Source organism: Tyto alba, unplaced genomic scaffold (assembly GCF_018691265.1).
Source record: "Tyto alba isolate M040663 unplaced genomic scaffold, T.alba_DEE_v4.0 Super-Scaffold_16, whole genome shotgun sequence".
NCBI lineage: Eukaryota > Metazoa > Chordata > Aves > Strigiformes > Tytonidae > Tyto > Tyto alba.
The window spans coordinates 33,575,335-33,595,415 of NW_024881278.1; the positions used below are offsets into that span (position 1 = coordinate 33,575,335).

At 55.7% G+C, this 20,081-nt stretch overlaps 1 protein-coding gene across 7 annotated transcripts in view; it reads left to right on the top strand.

Moving 5' to 3' along the window:
* Positions 1–8,075, top strand: part of LOC104368967 (sodium/calcium exchanger 1) — a 125,424-nt gene extending 117,349 nt beyond the window's left edge. For all 7 annotated transcript variants that reach the window (XM_042789490.1, XM_033011042.2, XM_033011046.2 and 4 more), the window contains 2 exons: positions 2,522–2,797; positions 5,397–8,075. In XM_042789490.1, coding sequence (XP_042645424.1) covers positions 2,522–2,797; positions 5,397–5,773 — 653 coding nt within the window. In that variant the 3' untranslated portion in view covers positions 5,774–8,075. The remainder of the gene's footprint in view (positions 1–2,521; positions 2,798–5,396) is intronic.
* The last annotated feature ends 12,006 nt before the right edge of the window (positions 8,076–20,081 follow it).

Below are 20,081 nucleotides of genomic sequence, written 5' to 3' on the forward strand. Positions count from 1 at the left end.
GTGAAACTTCAGGGCACAGGGTTTGGCCTCCACTTCCCCAGGAAGGATGCCACAGTCTTGACCTTTTTTGGCCCAATTTTTGGATCAGTCGGCTTCTCATCGCCACCTTTGCAATGAGGCAGAAAGCGATGGCTGTTGCGGGCGGCGACGGAGCGAGGAGCTCGCCAGCAGCTTCCCCCAGTAACTCTGTTGTCAGGGCACAGAGCCACCGTTTGAACATGGGGTTAATTGATACCCACGTATTGGCACACAGCGTACAGCAAGACCGTTTTATTCTTCCTGTGGGAGTCTTAGTACCTTTAGTTATTCAGTCAAACATCTGCACTGAGGAGGAAGGTGTGGAAGGAGGAGCGCTCACCCCTGGCCAGCAGTGGGGCAGGTAAAAACAGCACAGTCCCGTTCGAAAGCTTATGCCAGCGTGATCAGCACTGTGGCTGCTGGGAGAAGCAGCTTTTCCCAGGCACAGAGCCATCATCCCCGAAAACCCAGTCTCTGGAAAGGTAGGACTTCACCCTCTTGCCCACCGCGGTGGAGCAGGTTTTACTGGGTGTTCTTGGCTACTTTGGGGCTTAGCCCCTTTTTTCTGCCATCCCAGGGCGTCCTCCCGGAAAGGAGAGCCAGGCTCGCTCCTGCCGTCATCAAAGGCCAGAACAAATGCATCCAAGGCAATGAAAAATCACCAGTTTGAGTGCTGGGGATGTCTTTAACACCCCTCGCAACGGCCTTGCAGTCTCCCCGATTTCCGGGTCTTTAGAAACCCATCCTCGTTCCTCGAGGGCAGCAGGAAGGCTCGGGGGGAAAGCTCCCACTGGTTTCACTGGGAAAGCCTCGCCTCGCCTATCACGCCCAGGGGTCGTTCCAGCATGAGCAGGAGGAGTTTTTGGCTGTGCCATGCCCCTGACACGGTGCACTGCCCCAGGCCGGGGAGGGGGGGGGGAGCTCCCCGTTTGCCCCGCAGCCTGGCCAGGGGGCTGGCGAGTTGCCCTGCCAGAGCTGCTGGGGTCAGGCAAGAAGTCACCGGCCCCGAGGGGGGGCTCGCTGGCAGGGGCAGCCCCACACGACGGGGACTCCTTGGGGGCTGGATGCCGAGCGGCTCTGGAGAGACGGGTGAGGTGCCAACACCGGGAGCAGGGAAGGGAGAACCCGAGGCAGCCCTGCTCGGATTCCCGTGGTCCTTCCCGGACCGACGAGATGAAGATGTGCTGGGCCAGCGCTGGGGGAAAAGGGCCAAGGAACCCCGGGGAAGGGGCTGGGAGAGCCCGACGTCTGCTGAGCTCTTTCCAAGAGACCCCCAGGGGAGCTTCTGGGCACAAGCCAGCCTGCACGTCCGAGGGGGCATGGCTGTGGATGCATAACTCCCCGAGAGCCTTTTGGGGGCATGCAGCCGCTGGCACTTTAGGCTCTGAGAGCCCCGGGGGCGTTAGGCAGGATGGGCATGAGGACCCATCCCCCAGCCCCTCATCTGTGCTGGAGACCCAGGTCTTGGAGGTGCTGCAGGGGTCCCGGCCGTGAGCAAGCGGTGCGCTGGGAGGGGCTGAGCACCCGGCACAGCCCCGGGAGAGCCACGGCCTGACCCACACGGTGTGACTGGTGAGCAGAGACTGCTGGCAGGCTCGCGCGGGGGGAGGTGACCCCCTGCAAGGCATGGACAGCAGGTTGGTGAGGAGAGAAGCACTGACCCGGAGCAGGGACAGGAAATAAAGGGAAGAAGGAAATGGCATTTTTGAGGTGGCAAACGATGCCCCATAGCTGGCTGATGACCTGGGGTGCTCGACAGCTACCTGGAAGGGGTGCAAACAGGAAAGTGCTTGTGCAGGGGCTGCCCACTGACCACTGGGTCAGACCAGACCGAGAGGAACCGGGCAGCCAGAGCTCGTGGGGAGGCACCCGGAGCGGCAAGGGAATTTCACCATGGAAGGACAGCAAGCAGTGACGGACCAGGGAGATTTTAGGGCAGGTATTCTTCATGGCCAAGGCCCGGTTTGCAGAAAAGGTGAAGCGCCAGAGCTAGCAGCCACCAAAACCAGCCACCTTTCCAGAGAGCTGGAAGCAGCCGCAGGCGCCTGTGAAAAGCGGCTCCAAAAGGGCTCCCCTGGGGGAGTCTCCGTGAGGCGCATGTTACTCCTGGTGAGTTTGCCTGTCCCGCTCGGCTCGGCCCCAGCTGGCGTGAGGCTGGTCATTTCCCACATCTTCTTTCGTAGAAAGCATCTGGTGGTTAAACTCAAGCAGAGGTGCTGGCACGAGGCTCTGCATTTTCAGAAGCGCGGGTTGTTTTTTTTAGACCGATGCCTTTGGAGGGTCTCTCTGTGCCGTGGGAAGGGGCCAGGAAAGGCTGTCAAGCCCCTCCGATGATTGCCCAGAAAATAAAATATATTTGAAAATCAAGGTCTTCTAGGGCCCGAATCATGAGCGACAGCATCTGGGGGGGGGGGGGGGGGGGGGGCTGCAGTGTGCACAGGAGCTTTGCCCAACCTCCCCCGGGATGGGCGAGTCTAATCGGGCACTGGTGGTTTTTCTCCAGGGGAGGATGACGACGATGATGAATGTGGGGAGGAGAAGCTGCCCTCCTGCTTCGACTACGTGATGCACTTTCTGACCGTCTTCTGGAAGGTCCTTTTTGCCTTCGTGCCCCCGACAGACTACTGGAACGGCTGGGCTTGCTTCGTTGTCTCCATCCTTATGATTGGCCTCCTGACAGCTTTCATCGGTGACCTGGCATCCCACTTCGGCTGCACCATTGGCCTGAAGGACTCGGTCACCGCGGTGGTGTTTGTCGCACTGGGGACGTCGGTGCCAGGTAAGGACAGCAGCAGGGTTTGTTGTAAATGTCCATCTCTGCCCAGTCTGGGTTTGGGTTTGGGCTGGGACAGCTGGGCACGGGGAGGTCCTCGGCTGCGCTCTGCAGGACCTCCGAGGACAGATTTGAGGTGTACGTGGAAGTTGATTTTCAGTCGCAGATGGGCCAGGAGGATCAAACCAGGATGTGGATTCAGTCACCGGGAAATTATTTCAAGGGCCTTCCCCCTTGCAAAGACTGTGAGGTATCTATTTCCGTGGACGGCCTCCGTGGCATCCACTCTCAGGGTAGGAAACTGGTCTTTGGTTAAAATGCTGCCTGTGTGGACAGTCCTGGGCCTTTTTTCTGAGCGTCTTTTACCTTGCCTCCCGGGTGAGTTAGGTGCTAGCTCGTATTCAGGGTGCACTGCCCAGCACGGACACCTTTGCGTGAGACCAGGTTCAGTTTGGGTTCAGATGGATCGAGGTGAGGTCGCTGAGCTGGGGGAGATGCTCAAAACGTGACTTGTGAAGCCCCTGGGGGAGATGCTCAAAACGTGACTTGTCCTAGAAGGACCCAGCCCCCAATATGTTTAAGATGTGTGTCTGATCGAGTGGTCACCCAGCCTCAGAAGACAGCAGAGACCAAGGACTGAGCAGGGAGAAAAAAAAAAAAAAAAAAAAAAAAAAAAAAAAAAAAAAAAAGGAGGTTTTTTTTATGGTTGCTCTGGGAAGTCCCGTGTCAGCTTCTGTAAGAGGGCCCGTGCCTTTCACTCACCCTCTTCCACGGGCTGTGCTGGCCAGGCAGAACCTGGTTCCTGGACAAGGGGCTCTAACCCAACCCAACCACCCTTTGCATCAGTCACACCTTCCCTCGTCACCTCCAGCCTTCCAGTGACCAGCACTCAGGTGCTCGGAGATCTTGAAATTGTCCTAACGCTATCAGAGCCCCCAAAAGAAGCAGCAGAACCGAAAGGAAGAACAGATTTGGGCAAGGAACAGAAGGAGGAGCATTTTTTTTCAGACCTCTGGCACTAGAGCTTCGAGGCGTGAGGTTTGTCTCTCACCCTCGGCGGCGAAAATCTTCCCCCCTGCTTTTGTCGACAGAAGGGTGGTGTTTAAGAAAGTCTTTTGGGGGATACATTGGGATACTCTTGTTTGAACTAGCAGACCATGTCGTGCTAGCTGGGTGCTAGCTGGGCTCCTCCACACCTGGAGACAGGAGGTGGGCAGGCATCAGCTGAACCTCCAGCGAAACCAAGGCTGGCAGGGACCTTCCCTGCCTTCGAAGCACCGCGCGGGCTCGCCGAAGTGAGCGTGGCTGTTCCCACACCCTGGCTGGTGCTGGCGGGGTGCCCCCCGGGGTGCCCCATCCCTCCTCCCACAGTGGCAGCTGGAGACCCCGCGGGGGCATCAGCGCCGTCCCGCAACCCCGGTACCTGCACCGCGCTCGAGGCTGAGAACCGGGGGAAGCGCCTTTCCCTTCCCTCAGCAGTCAGAAGCACTTTAGTGGGAGCTTTTTTTTTTTAAAAAAAAAAAAAAAAATAAAAATAAAGCAGCCTGTTGATTTCTTTGCTGCAAACGGCCTCTCTCAGTGCGCTGATAGGTGCCCAGCCCCTCCTGTGACATGAAACTGGGTCCTTGTGCCAGGTCTTCGCCGTCTCACCTTGGAGCCCCGCTGGGAAGGAGCGTTAAAGGAAACTCTGTAGAATCAAAAAACATGAAATCCGACCTCACCGTTTTCTTTTTCTGAGCCGCGCTCTGCTGCCTGCACCCGAGGTGATCGGGGAGTGTGGATGTGTTAAGGATTCATCTTATTGTTCGCTGAGAGTGCTCACCCGGACAAAATCCAGATGCTAATCCCTCCCTCCTGTTCACACACACCCCCCCCCCCGCTCCCTGCAGATCCAGAGTGGGTTTGGATGTGAATTCGGCACTTCCCTGTGTCGTGCTGGTCTGCCTGACACAAGATCTGCCAAGTAAATGGCCAGACGAGTTTCATCACAGCTCTTTTGCCACCACTATTAAAGCTGGTGGGGCACCTGGGCCAAGCATACCCCCACCTGTATGGGTTTTTTTTCTCCCCGAGGGGTGAAAGATGACCGCTTGTTTACCCGAGTGTCAGGGTCTGCCCAGGACGCTGGGCTTCAGCGAGACAGAAGGTTTTGGAGAGACGTCATTAAAGCAAAGACAGAAACACAAATGCAAAACTTCAGGGGACCTGAAGAACAGATACAAACCACTGTGGCTCCCACAAAGCTTTTGAGTTCAACAAATCAGTGGACGCGGGAGAAAGGGCCAACAGAGTGTAGCACTGGGAAGTGCTGTCTCCTGCTTGAAGCACCGTGTGACATCTGGGGCCATATTGGGGAAAAAAAAAAAAAAAAAAAAAAAAACAACATATTTCTGGGCATTGAGATTTCCCGCCTGGGCATTTCTGGACCCTGATTGTCCCTCTGGCTCTGGCTGGATCTGCCCTTCCCCACGGACGGGGCTGTACCCCTGTCCCCTTACCCCCCTCTCTTCATTCCCCAAGCGATGTCGCTGGCATTGGTGCCCAAGCTGCTGACGCTCTGTACCTGGCTGTTTCCTGAGGGTTTCTCTCCACCTTCCCTCTGCAGACACGTTTGCCAGCAAAGTAGCGGCGACGCAGGACCAGTACGCAGATGCCTCCATCGGGAATGTCACCGGGAGCAATGCCGTGAACGTTTTCCTGGGCATCGGGGTGGCCTGGTCCATCGCAGCCATCTACCATGCAGCGCACGGACAAGTCTTCCAAGTCTCGCCCGGCACCTTGGCCTTCTCCGTCACCCTTTTCACCATTTTTGCTTTTATCAGTGTGGGCGTGCTGCTCTACCGGCGGAGACCCGAGATTGGAGGTGAGCTGGGCGGGCCGCGGACTTCCAAGCTGCTCACATCCTCACTCTTTATCCTCCTCTGGCTCTTGTACATATTCTTCTCATCTCTGGAAGCCTACTGCCACATAAAGGGCTTCTAAAGGGACAATCGGAGATAGTAAATATATATATATCTATATGTATCTATATAGAGCGATATATAGGTATAGATATAGATATAAGGCTGTGTATAATGAACAGAGAAAGAATAAAAGAGATTTGCCATGTTCACACACCTGCTGACGGAAAGCGGCTTTGGAGCATCCTCTGAACTAGGCAGGACCCCAAAGCCAGCAGGGCCCCCCCCCCCCCCCCCGCCGCCCTCGGGCAGCGGCCCCGGCCAGGAGCCCGGCGGCAGGGCCCTCTCTGCAACTCTCCCAACAAGAGCAGCTGACAGCCACCGAGCCCTCTGCCACCGCTCCCTCCTGCCCGCCCGGTCCCCTGGGAGGATGGATGTGAAGGTGACCGGGGTGCGTCGGGACGGGGAAGGCCAGAGTAGCTGGTGAGAAACGGAGCGGTGGGCAAGGGAAGGAGAGGCACGCGAGGGTCCTGATCTCCAACCCACTGTCTCTACCTGCCTTCGCCACTCGGGAACGTCCCCCCTGGCCCCTCTTGGAGAGAAGCGAGAGACCTGCCTGAAGACCAGGGGAACTGGGGAGCTTTTTCTAAGGATAGAACACAAACCGTTTTCGTCATTGATTTGGGGTTGTTTTGGGGTTTGGTTTTTTTTTTGGTTTTTTTTTTGGTTTTGGCGTGTGTGTACAACTAGCATTTTTCCTCCCCACCCCGCCGTGCCCCTCGCCTTTCCCCCCTCCATGCTTCGGGGATGCGCAGCCGCAACCCCGTGTCCGGTGTCCTAAGCCAAGGCTGCGCGGAGCGGCGGGGGGGCTTCCCTCCTGCCTCCCCCGCCTCCTTGGGCATGCTGTCGTGGTACTTGTAACATTTGCATGAATGAAATGAACCCTCTCTGTATATAGCATCCTATAGCGATAGTCCTTCCAGCCGTGTGGGTTGAGCATCGCAGATACAAGTGTTTTCTTTCCACTGGATTTTATTTATTTTAGCCCGTTTAGTTTCACCATAGGTTACTGTCCGTTTGTGCGTTTCCTCTCCGCGGGGGTGAAAGGAGGGGAAGCCGTCCCCGTTTATTGCTCTGCACGTGGCTCCACGAGAAGCAATAACAGCCATGCAGAGGTAGGTTTTCAAGGGAGGAAAACCCACACCCCAGGGATCGCAGGCTCCGTCCCCCCACCCCTGCACGGCCAGGATCCCCCCCCCCACAGTGGCCAGTCCAGGACGTGCTGAAGCCAGTGTGAAGGCCTCCTCCCCCTGCAAGAGGTTTTTACACGAGGTCCCAGAGAGGGAAGAGCAGCGTCCGAACCCGAGGGGGGCAAGCTCCCAGCACCTTGCCTGCCTCTGCTTTTAGAGCCAGTGGCTGCCTCGAAACCCCCGCCGGCCTCCCCCTGCGTCCCTGGAGGTTTAGTGACAGCCCCTCTTTCCGAGCACTGAGCCATCAGGATCAGTCCCCAGAGCCAGTCCTTCCCCCACCGCCGTACGGAGGCAGAATAATTCAAGTGCAAAAGGCTGAAGGGCTGTAACAAGCTCTGCCACGCCACCGAGGGTAACCAGGAAGAGTCATGTGTGTGTCCCCCCCCCCCACCGCCAAGGAAAAAGGCCACATCTTGCACTGCCCAAACCTGAAATCAATGGGAAGGGTGAGATAGGGAGGTGTAACTCAGCATCACACCCCCACACCCCCCCGACTCCGGCGCTGCGGGCTGGGGTAGAGAGCCGAGCCCCCCCCGCGCGCGCTGCCGGGCGCAGCGCTGGGATGACCTGGTGCCCTGGTGTTCCGACTGGTCTTCTTCCCCTTACGCCTTTCCCCGGGGGCTTCCTGGAGTCCCAGCCAGGCAAACACGCAGCCTGCACGTCCACTGGTGAGCTCTTCCCACCCAGGTGAAAAACCACGGCTGACGCTTGCGCCGTAGCAGAGCGGCGGGGGGGCGGGGGGGGGGGATTTGTACTCGTTTTGAACAAGCCGTGGAAATTTTCATTAACCTGTTGTAAGATCTTCTCTAGGAATATGAAGTTGTGGTGTTTGGTTTTGGGTTTTTGGTTTTTTTTTTTGTTTTCTCCTCAAGCCTTCTTTTCACTGTTGATGGGTTTGGGGGGTTTTCTTTTTGTTTCTCATTGTTTCGGGGGAAGAATCAAACACAGGTGCAGGCTGTTCAGATTTATGATTACCTTTATGTACAATGATTTCATTTTCATCTGTTTGGCTTCATTGATTTTTCTTTGTGTGTATTGCCCACCACTATAGGCAGTGAGTCCACTAATTGTGATGATCCTTATCAATGGTACACAATGCACAAACAAATAAAGTTTGTAATGTTTCCTGATGGATCCAGTGGTGCTCCTGCATATTCTCTATGGAAAACTCTTCCTTCCCCTCCCGTTGTCTCTCCTGACGTTGTACCCATCTCTTCTTCACTCATTGGTTTGCTTTCGCTGTGTTTCTGCTGCTGACAGGGGGCATTGGTGTCTCCGAACGCCCGCTCTCGCCCCATTTCATGGCTTTCCTCCTGCTCCATCTCCATCGTGCCTCCGGCTCGGTGTGCTGCGGTACAACCGGGGCTCGCATCCCACCCAGCTCTCGGGGGGGGTGGGGGGGTGCAGGAAACCACCCAGGGACAAAGCTCCAGTGCAACCCTACTGGGACCAGGAGCTGCTCCAGGAGTCCCCCCCCCCATCAGCGCTGGCTTGCCCTAAACTTGGGATGAGCCCCCAAGGTGGTGAGCAGCTCTTTCTGCTCACGTCCTCTAGATGTACAGAACACCCCCTGCTCTTCTTCCAGCCTCACGGTGACTTGTGCTAGGTTAAGCCACTAGCTAATGGTAAGTGGGAAGGCGAGGGATGCGTTCCAAGGGCAGGGAAACAAAAGCAGATCTGAGACACCCCCCCACGAGGTCGCCAAGCAAACCGGGAGCTCGGGTTGCTCGGGGCGGCTGCCTGCCCGTGCTCCATTCCAGGTGCCACCATGGGCCATTTCGGACCCACGGGGCTTGATAGAGCTCAGCCAGCCCTGAGGAGGAGGAGGAGAAACGTCTCCACATGCCCGGGGATGTCGCTGCTCCCTGTGTTTCATCCAGCATCTGTTGAGCTGTCCCCAAAGAAACCCTCCCCGCGATGCTCCCGGGGTCCCGCTCTGACGGCTGAACTCAAACACCAGCTTTGGAGACAGGGCCCAGGCAAATGCTGCCTTCATCTGGGGTGGGGGGGGGAGGCTCTCCCTGCCCCTCCTGGGGTCCTGCCCACGCTCCTGGGGTCCTGCCCACGCTCCTGGGGTCCTGCCCACGCTCCTGCCCATCTGCTGCGCGGGGTCAGGCTGGGGCTGCGCAGCCGGGCAGACCAGCACCAACAGCAGCGTCTGACTTTTGAGCTCCGGGCTAGAAATGTGCCACCGAGCAAAAGGAGAGAGGGTAGGATGTAATTGATATTTTTTTTTTTTTTTTCTGGTGTCTGTAGAGGCCCGAAGGCAGCAAAATTCCCATCTGCCGATGTGAGGGGCTGTGTGGCAGAGCAGGGAGCTAATGCACCCGGGCAGCCAGAAGGTTTAACGTGATCTCTGGGCTGCTCACACGCAAACCCGGCCTTTCCCCACACCCTATGCTGCTTTCTGTCAGCCACGTGGCCAGCCCCGCCGTCCACGCAGGTGCTAAGCACCCTCCAGGATGAGTGCAGGTCAAGCTTCAATGCTCGTCCAGCCACAGGCAAACGCAGGCAGTCACGTCCTTGGGCTTTTCGCAGGCAGTGAATTAGGAAAGCGAAGCAGCTCTCCTGACCCAGTAATTACATCTACCGAAAGGCGATGTTGGTGTTTTACCTTCATCACTTGCTTCTTCAGAATGAATTGCAGTCGCTGAAGTCATTAACAAGTCAAACGGGGCTCGTGTAGCAGCTCAGTTTAACGGGCAGTAAATAACGGTCCTGCTCACAGAGCTTCCCAAAGGGAGTGATGGAGCACTGCTTGCTTAGGACAAGGCTTAAATCACTCGGATTTGTTTACGCGATTATTCTCTGCCAGCCCCACGCTGCGTGGCGTCCTTAATGAGAGCGTGTGGAGCACGCTGGGTGTTTACCCAGCTGCTCATGGAGGAGCCACCGATGAGCCGTGACCCTCTCACCTGGCCGCTGCCTCGCCTTTAAACCGAACCCGCTAAACGCAAAAGCGAGCTGGCCCTCCTCGGCGGGACGCCTGCGCCCGGCGCGGCACGCAGCCAGGGGGTATCCAGGAGGGAGCGCAGCCCCCAGGACCAGCACAGTCTTGTTCTCCTGCCTTCCTGCCCCACGGGGCTCCCCCCGGCCTGATGCCAGTCCTCTCCCATCTCCTCCTCGTCCCCTCCAGCCTCCCCACCCTCCCTCGCAGGGGAAGGGCATCGAGCGTCTCTCATAAAGCCTCAAGGAGGGAGCCAGAAACAGCACTTCAAACCCTCAGCACGCCCCCCCTCCCAGCCATCTGGCTGCTCTCAGCCTCCCTCATCCCCTCGCTAGCCAAAGGCAAGCGTTTCTGTGGAAAAGGGTGCAGCACAGTGCAACGGACATTCAGAGGCAGACGCCCAAACGGTGGAAAGCACCTGGGGGCAGATGGAAGGAGCGCCTGGAGCGGTGCCAGCCCTGAGCCTCTCAGCAAAACCAAATCCCCCACCCTCACCAGGGCCCGGCAGGAGCGGAGGCAAAATCCCCGCCGCAACCTGAACGCACTGAAAAGGTGCAAAAGGGCCAGGGACTCTGATGGTCCCCGGCGCCAGCGGGAGGCACAAACCTGCAGCATCCCCCGGCCGAGCTGCTCCTGCCTGCCCCCGTAGCCGTGCCAGGGCAGCGCGGGATGCGCTCGCCCCAGAGATGCCGATCCCTCGGCTCCAAACAACGCGCCCGCCGGTGTGTCCCCCCTTCCCGGGCAGGCTGGGGTGAGGGGAGATTGCAAGGGTCGTTCGTGGGTCTTTTTCCCCACGTTTATCGCCAACTTCAAGGATAAAAGAGAAAAGGGAGGCTTGGAGCCCTTTCCGGTCACAAATCTGGATGCAGACTGTTAACTCACCACTGGTATTTCTGCTGCGGGCGGGGAGGGGAGAAGCAGAGCCCCTGTGTTATTGTTACAGCTATTTTTAAATGCTTGGGTAGGAATCAAGTGCATCGGTATTGGGGGGGCCATATAAGTACCTAAGGAGGAGGCTCAGCTGCATTCCCAGAGGGACAGAGGCCGGGCGCAGCCAGAAAGTGATGGAGAGAAAAAAGGGAAAATTTAATGTTATTCGAGGAGAAACCCCCGCAATTATTTTTCTGTAGGCTTTGGCACCCAGGCCCAGCTGGGGAAGCGTATTTGCAGACCACCAGGAACCTCTCTGAGCATGCAGTGCCCGACACCCCCACACACACACCCACACACACACACACACACACGGCACAGCTGCAGAAAAGCCTGTTTATCTTGTAACAAAAAAAAAAAAAAAAAAAATTTGACTTGTGCAGGAAAGCATCCAGAGGCATCTGTACTCTTGCAAAAAGCACCGAGGGACAATGAATACAGTGAGATTCCTCACCTTTTAAGGACTTGAGCCTGCCTCTTTTTGGAACCAGAAGTGCCAAGAGCTTCTCGCCAGCCAGCAACACCCCTCGTGCGGAGGGAAGGGACGCTGTGAAGGCAAAGGGCCCGTCTGGCCGAGCAGGAGCTGTTATCAGCAAAGCTAGCCAGGAGATTCCTGTTACCAGCAGGATTTGCACTCTGCAGCAGGTCCCTGGGAACGTCCAAGGGGTTTCCGCAGAGTCTTGCTGTCTCTCTGGAGCATCTCAAGTGTGGCCAGCCCTGCCTCTGAGCACCCAGTGCCCCCAGGGTGGCTCATCAGTCCCCTTCGTGACCACCAGCTTGGGGGTCCCCCCTCTGGAAGTGTGAAAGAGGGCACTGGCTTGCACATGGTTGCCCAAAGAGGGTGCTGTGGGGTGCTGCTGGTGGGGTGGCCACCATCGGAGGACGCGGGGGAGGGAGAAGCGCCTTGGGGTCCCACCCAGACTCGGAAACCCCATTTTAGGAGCCGCCACGGCACGTCCCCCTTGCCCCAGCTGCCGTGGCTACAGACAAGCATCTTGGATTCTGAACAGCTATAGCAAGGCTCGAGCTTTTGGGGCTTTCTGTGAGCATCAACCCCAGGCAGCACTTTTATCTATTGGCTTCGAAACAGCCCTTGGTCTGTTGTCCTGCGCTGTGACAGCTCTCCACCCCTCCCAGCACACGCACCCCATCCCCAAGAGTCTGCGCTTCCAGGTAGCGGTGGGAAGGAGCGTTAGCAATGAACCAGAAGCACGTGCTCCCTGACACTGGGGTCCTCCAGCATCCACCCTGAGCCACCCCAAGGCCCCAGAAAGGCCATCTGCACACCGTGATAATCCAGCTAGGGGTCTGCTCTGTGCTGGTCCCCCCCCTGCGCAGCCTCTTCACACTCCCTCCTCCTTCAGGCTCCCTGCAGAGGAGCCTTCTCTGTCCCACAACTGGGGGCTTCCCGTGTGGGTTGAATCTCTCACTGGACCAAATAGCAATGCTTACTAGCTCAGCTTTGCTGTCTGTAGCTCAGGGCACAGATTAACCACTCCAAAAGATTTTTTTTTTTTTTGGACTTGAACCCCTGCAAGCAAAAGGCCAGGCAAGTTTCCACGCAGCAGAAGCAAACTTCAGCATGCCGAGCTCGTCCTGCTCATCACCCAGGCACCCTTATACCCACAGGCACTGCTGCTGTCCTTCACTCATCAGTTTTTGGAAGATTAAACATTTCTGCTGAACGCTGACCATTATCAAGTCCCACTGATGCTCCAACTCCACACCATCCCCCCCCCCATCCCCACCCTGCCTCTACACCTCCAGATCAAACTAATTCCTTTAACTAGGAGCTCAAGGTTGACCTCAACTCCTGTCTTCCAAAACGGAGCCTGGTCGTGCTGCTCCAAATATTCTAAAACTTCTCCACCTGCCTACCAAACTTTCCTGGCCCCGCTTAAAATGGGTTGAGTTTAAATTAAGTAAAGCAAGTTGCAATAGCTTGGGATGCTAAAGCCATGCAGGACATGGAGAACTGCCACAGGGCCCACTCCTTGCCCCTCCTGACCTCTCCACTAAGGTTGGATTTATTTCTTCCCCTTTATTTCTAACTCAGAGGAGTCCCTTTCAAATGACGGCAGGGCAAGACCTGCCTTGCTCTGTTCTCTTGATGAAAACTGCCCTGGCAGTCCATGGCACTGTCACCGCCAGCAGCGTGGGCCCCTCTGTCTCAGTCCAGAGCCCCTGGCAGGCTCCTCGCTTACAGAAACGTGAGTTTCTGGCAGATTTAGCTTCTCTGCAGGGGTATTCAGAAATGTGAGGAGTTGCTGGGTCACTGTAAAATTGCTGCGCTGGCACAAGATGGATTGGATCCTGGTGGTGCGAATATGTCCCGGGTTGCTATCAGTCAGGCTTATTCGGGAGCATTATTGACAACTTTTGCAAACTCCTGGCTTTGCGACTCCCGGGCATGTGAGGAGGTTCACGGCCAGATTTCTCCTTGCTCGGTGTAGTGCTGAGATGGCTCCCTTGCCCCTGGCTTTAAACTAAAGTCCTTTGCGTTGCCCCGGTCTTGCCTTGCAGTAAGAGCTGTGATGTCCCTCGGCTGAACTCCCCCCGTACAGATGAAAACAAACCGACGCCTGTTGTGTCTTCATTCGTTCGCCCCATGTCGCTTCCTCTCTCCTCCGAGCACTCGAGAAAACACGCTCCTGCAGCGAGCCGTGCAGGAGACCTGCTTGTCTTGCTCTTAATCAGGAAACACGCGCCACTTCGAGCAGCTCTAGAGAGCCAAAGATTGTGATAATACCTTTTACATTACAGTCGCCGTGTTAGCAAGAAAGAAAACCTTTTTTTTTCCCCTGATGTTAACTCAACTTCCAGCAACACTCGCCCAGCTTCTTTTTTTTCCGTAATGCACTAAGCATCAGGAGGCACAGCTCGGGAAATAACTCAGCTTTCAAGACTACCTGTTGAGGACATTGTTCAGCAAGCCAGCAAGATTATTTTATTTGTGGACAGAGGGGAGAAGCTGAATTCTCCTAAGCTTCCTAGCTCCTGCTGGAAGAAACACGTACGTGCTGGTAAAAGCCACAAAACGCTGAGTTTGGCACAATGCAGCCCTCTCTACCCCAGGTCTCTGTGCCGAAGGGATGCGGCGTGAGGTTGTAAAATCAAAACTAAGACTTCTTGAAGACCACTCAGCAGAGATGGGCACCTTTCTACCTGCCGCTGTCCCCGAGAATACCCAGCGAGTTCTCTGCTCCACCTGGTGTTCACCGGGCGCGAATGTCACCATTAATGGAGCAAGAAGAGGACGCGGGGGACACCAGACACTACCTCCCTCCCACCCCGACAAACAAGCCCGCGGGATGGTCCCGGCAAGAAGCAGCCAGACTGCCAGGGAGCAAAGCTGTCAGCAGGAAAGCTGACGGGTCTCAAAGGCAGTAGGTCCCCCCGCGGGACTCTCCGTATCGCTGCCGCGGCGGGCAGAGCCGCTTGCAGCTCAGCATCCCGCAGGCAGAGCCGAAGGAAGGGCCTGGGCTGTCCGTGCTTGGCCATGTGAGCATCATGATTTCAGCCAGGGAGGCCCGCAGGGAGTGGCCGTAATATTCTGAAGAAGAGGGAGATGAGATCGGAATTAGTCAAAAAAAAAAAAAAAACGATGGCAGCAGTAATTTAGATCTGCTACTGGTTTTCCACTGTAATTAAGTGGTCCGGTTAGCTCGACGCTCGAGTGACCGCTTCGCTTCGCAAAAGCCATTTCCACGCACTTGAAATGCGGGGAGAGCAACTGCTCCCCTTTCTAAAAGAGTAGAAAAGAGGCTGTGGCTTTGAGCTTGGAGGGGACGCAGAAATGCATCTGTCTCGGCAGTGGCGTGAGGCGGATCAGCCGCTTCTTCCCGTTCAGGAGCGGAGGGGCAGGCGGGCAGGGAGCCGGCAGCTGCCTCTGCAGCCTGTCCCGGGGATGCTGGATGCTCCCCACCGGGGAGGCAGCCTGAGAATGGCAGGGTGCAGGAGAGGAAGAGCTCGTAAATGGCTGGCTGGTCCTAAAAAAAAAAAAAAAAAGCGAGGAGAACAGCTAGTGGCTAGATGCATCCCGTGAAACGCGGCAGGGAGCAGGCATGTGGTGCTGGGGGGGCAGGCAACCCACCTCCCGGGCACCCCGTGTTTTTGACGTGCTGGAACACATCGTTAACGTGCTGCAAAAACGGCGGCTCGTGTTTTCCTGCTCCCCCCCCCGGCTGCGGGCGCTGCCCTCCTGCTCGGCAGCAAGAGGGGAGCTCCCCATTGCACACACACCCCCCCCCCAGCCACCCCCCCGGGGCAGGCGGGCGGGGAGGGGGCTGCGACCACCCTTCCTCACGCACCCGAAACGCCGCTCAGCCCAGCCACCCATCACCCTCACACCCCTCCGTGTCCTGTGTCACCCGTCACCCTGTCCATCCGCCCCCCTCAGCGCTTCACGGCATCTTCTGCAAACCTTGACCGAGAGGAGAGAGAGAGATTGAGCTCTGACAGCCCGACGCACCACCCGGCCCCCGCACCGGGGACGGGGAAGGGACAACCCCAGCTGGGCAGAGCCAAATTTTTTTTATTTTCCCCCCAAAGCGGGGTCTGAAAAGGAGAGTTTGCAGAAGAACTGGCTTGCCTTGGGGACCGAAACCGGAGCACGGGTCAGAAATCCAAGCCCAGCTTCCCTCTGGCACCCGCGCCGTGCCTGGCGCCGTGCAATGCGAAACCCCTGCGCCGGGGGGGAAGGGGGGGGGGTGTCAAAGCTGAGGGGGTCACCCCTGGGCTCGGCAGCTGAAGCCTCCCAATCTCTCTGTCTCTCTCACGGTTGCTCCTAAGTTCAGTGGCACAGTGCAGCTACACTATTTGAAAAGCCATAATATTTGTTGGTACGACTCTTTTATTACTGTCGATTTATATATATTTGTTGATAAAAGAGGTCATCTTGGGAGACACTCGTAGTCTACTGGGAAATAATTATCTGATGCTGTATATTCTGTACATGCTGTATAAACAAAGCGAAATATTTAAATCTAAACGTTCGGCGGACTCGGTGGCAAGCGCTGGGGAGGGAGGTTGGGACCGGGCCGGCCCCCTCCTCGGGCCACCACAGCTCAGGGTCCCCGGCAGAGCCACCGGCCCGCTGGGACCCTGGCCAAAGCCCGGGGGGGGCAGGATCTGGCCACAGCTCAAGGACAAACCCTGCGGCTCCCTCCCTCCCTCCCTCCCCCCCCGGGGTTTGCTTCTTCGAGGCGGGAGGAGGCAACTCGGCAGCCGAAAGCGGCCGCGCTCCGTCTCCCTCCCCGGGGGTTAAAGCGCAGGACCCGGTGCAGCCTTGGTTGTTCAGACAGACACCCCCCCCCCCGGCGCAGCAAGCCCCCCCCCCTCTCTCCCCATCTCCTGCCCACGGTGGAAACCCACCCGCCGCCACCCAACGCGGCACCTCCAGGCCTCGGGGTCAGCACGAGAGACGATTCCCCGCGGCGGGATGTCCGGCGGTGGCAGAGGATGTCTCTGAGCCCCCGGCTCCTCTGGCTCCTTCCCACCCTGCCCTCCCCGGCGAGCCGGGAGCTTCTCACCCGACACGTGCTGTTAGAAAACCCCTTTCGTGTTTTCCGTGGTATCGAGCTACGGCCCCTGAAATCATCGGAGACGGTCGTGGTAGCCTAAAAATCGTGCTGAGCTCATATATTTTTATATTTGTGGCGTTTTCCTATTAATAGAGAGTAGTGAACCAGTAACCCTATAGCTGAAAGTGAACTAGTCAAAATAAATACGCGACTGCAGAAAATATTTGTACAAATAATTTATTTGAAATATTCTGCCAAAGATAGCTCTCTAACGATCTGTAAAATGTCATTTCTCTCTTTTTGCTCTGAATGTCATTGTGAAAGCACCTTTCTCCCCGCTATCTTTTGAAGATTTGCTTTTTTGTATCTCGTAAGGGCAAAGAAATACGCTGATGATTTTTTTTTTTTTTTTTTTTTTTTTTACCAGAGCAGTAAATAGAATAGTAGGGAGGCGCGAGACAACTTTATTATAAAGGTGATAAAACAGGATCCAGCAACAATCCCTCCGGAAATCTGTTTTTTTTTTTTTCTGTACTTCCTCTCACGGGCACGTGGGTTTTGAAGCCCAGGACGGATCTCCAGCAGGAAGGCCCAGCTGCTGCCGCCGCTGTGTGCCTTGCCTGAAAGGGCAGAAAATCTCAGGGCACCTGGACCCGCTCGTGGGCAACTTCTGCCTCTTCGTTATTTATGAGCACGACACCTTCGGTAGCCCTTACCAGGCAGACGAGGTGACCCTCGGCGAGGGCTTCGCGGAGCGCTTCAGCCTGAGGAGGTCTGGCCCCCTCCACAGCCCCCCCGGCACCCGAACCCGCCGCCGCCAGGGTCTGTCCCCTCGCCCGCCCGGGGACGGGGACGGGGATCCGGCCGTCGCAGGACCCGGTACCCCGGCAAGAGGAGCCGGGTTAAGCAGGGGTACGTACGGCCCTTTACCGGAGGGAAGCTGCCCACATTAGGCCGTTCAGAAATTTTATTTTCCATAGGTAAAAATCTTATTTCCCTTCCTCACTTCTTCCTCTCGAAGGAGCTTTTCAACGCTGGGAAAAGCTTTCATTGTCCTGTGCGATTCCCAAGTCTGCTGCAGTAGAAATGCATCCCCAGCCACGTGTGTCGTGTCCCACCGTATCAGCGATATTTTTGGCTCAGGTTTGGGGGTTTTTTTGTTTGTTGGGGTTTTTTTTTCTTTGCTTGCTTTTTTTGGTTTTTTTGGTTTTTTGGGGTTGGTTGTTGGTTTTTTGGTTTTTGGGTTTGGTTTTTTTTTTTTTTTTTGCTTCTGAGCAGATGCACAGTTTCTCACATTTCCCTGTCATGAAGGGCCAGAGGAATAAAGCGGGACTAAAGATAAATGAGGGGGCCTGTTCCAGCGAACAGGTTTCCGCACGCAATTCAACTTTTGACTCGCCAAAGGGCAGGCAGGCGTCTGAGTGCTTTGCTGGTCAGGCGCCCAGAAACGGAGACACAAAATGCGGTTTCCAAGGCGCGGGGTGCGACGGGAGCACCGCCGTCCAGGTCTGGGGCGACCGGGCGGTGAATTTTTGTTCCTCTGAGCAATCAGCTCTCTGAACCCAGAGTTACGCAGCCGCTGCACCGCAGGGAAACGCCAACAAGCCGGGGAAGACAGTTGCGAGGAGAATTGGGTTTCTGATCACTGTGCATTTTGTTAATTAGTGAATTCAAATAGTTTTATTTTTGCCAAAATCAGATAATCTTTATTCCAGGAAAGACAACTGTTGACTTTATATATATATATATGTATGTGTGTGTGTGTGTATATATATATATATATATATATAAAAAATTTGAATGGTTTATATCCTGTTGCTCTAACTACATAAAATGGAAACACGTTGCAAGTTGTGTCATCCCAATGTACAAAATAAACGACTTTTCCCTGCATGCTGCCTGGGTATGTTGTGATTTGAATTACGAGTTATATTTGAATTGCCTTATTCAAGAGGTTGTATGTTACCTAACTGGGGAATGGCCTGGCACTGTTCATCACATTACATGTGTACTTGATGCTGTGTTATGTCAAATTCAGATGGGTCGTCTGTCATCGATGTATTCTGTGGGAGACCTTTTCTCTTGTTAAACTATGATATGTAAACCTCTCATTGCCTGAAATAGTCAGAGTTGTATAAATCAGTGTCTTCAGCTGTTTTCCTAATTTTACCACATTTCCTAACACAAAATATAGATGTTTATAAATTCTTTATTCATTTTGTCTATTTTTATGGATGAGGCTTTTTTAATCTGGCAGAGGAGGAAGATAAGGCAGCTTCCCCTGAATTTTTCAATCAAGGCTCAGTTGCGTTTCTATCCCTTGGCAAGACGGAACGATCAATTTTTCAGCAGCTACCGTTGGGATTGGGGATGTATGTTTATTGCCATTATCTTTTCTGGCTCGGATGGGCCATTAGCACCGCAGAGCACAATCATTAACGACGAGCCACCGTGCGATGCTTCCGCAGGGACAGTCCCCTTGAGCACCAGGCCCCCCCCCCCCCCCCCCCCCGTGCTTCGAGTCGAGTGGGGAGGGCGAGGGGAGATGCCCCCGCCAGAGCTGCTGCTAACTTAACCCTGCCCCCACGGCACCCCGAATCCGTGCCATCTGCCCCCCTGCACGACATAGACACCCCCACCCCCCCCCCCGAGCCACAAAACCGCATCTCAGCCGCTCGTCGTGGCTGCAGCACAGCTCCGAAGACCAACCCCCCCCCCCGCCTTGATCCTGCCCTGCAAAATTCCCCAAAATGCAGCATCTGCTGAAGCCACACGTGCGGGTTGGGTTGGGGGGTTTATTGAGGGGGGGGGGGGTTGGTTTTTTTTTGTTTTTCCTAGCTTTAGTTCAGCTCAACTCCCCCCTTTTCTCTTCCCAGCAGCCAATTCTTTTCGTAAAACTTGGCTCGTTGTACCAATAACAGCTTTAGCCTAACTCAATAAAAGTAATTGCTTGATTACTTTTAGAGGCAGCAAAATTCTTCCGTTATTTAGCATAGCTTCCAGCCCCCGGGGTTGACGTTCCTCCACGGCTGGCTAACAGCAACGTGCTCCCCACCTCGACAGCGGCACAGCACGGGCAGGTCAGGTCTGTTGGGAAAAGTGCCACACTGCCGAGGGAAGCGGTACAAGGCGGGCACGGCTCCGTGTCGGCGGCGGCACGAGGACAAGAAGCGACCCCCGCGCACCCCGCAGCGGGGTTCAGCACCTCTTGCTCTGTGCGTGTCCCCCCGAAAATCACGACTGGCTTGTGCCTGTCGGCTGCACCCATCGCCAGCTCTCAGCTGACCGGAGTGTATTGCCGAGCATCTTCCCTCCGTGCTTAAAATGCCAAATAAAAACAGCCGCTGAGAGCAATTTAAAACACCCTGGCCGGGGCCGGCCACGGTCCCTGCTCTGACAGGGGCCGCATCATCCTCGACACGGGCAGCAGAAAAGCTTTCAGGCACACAAAAATCACACCGAGCTGCCTCCAACGTGGTGTGAAAGCCCCGCTGCGCTCTCCTTACTCCTCCAGTTTTCCACCGTCGCTGCGTTAACCGTGCTGTACGAAACACTGCTAATTTTTTTTTTTTTTTTTTTTTTATATTTAGTAACCATAGAAACACACGGTCAGGGAAGGAAATTCCTGGAGCAGGACAAGCCACGCTCCTGGATTATTGATTGCCTTTCCAGGCCTCCGAATGCTAAAAAATTTCTCATCCAGAAACGCAATTCACTTTTTTTTTTTTTTTTTTTTTTTTA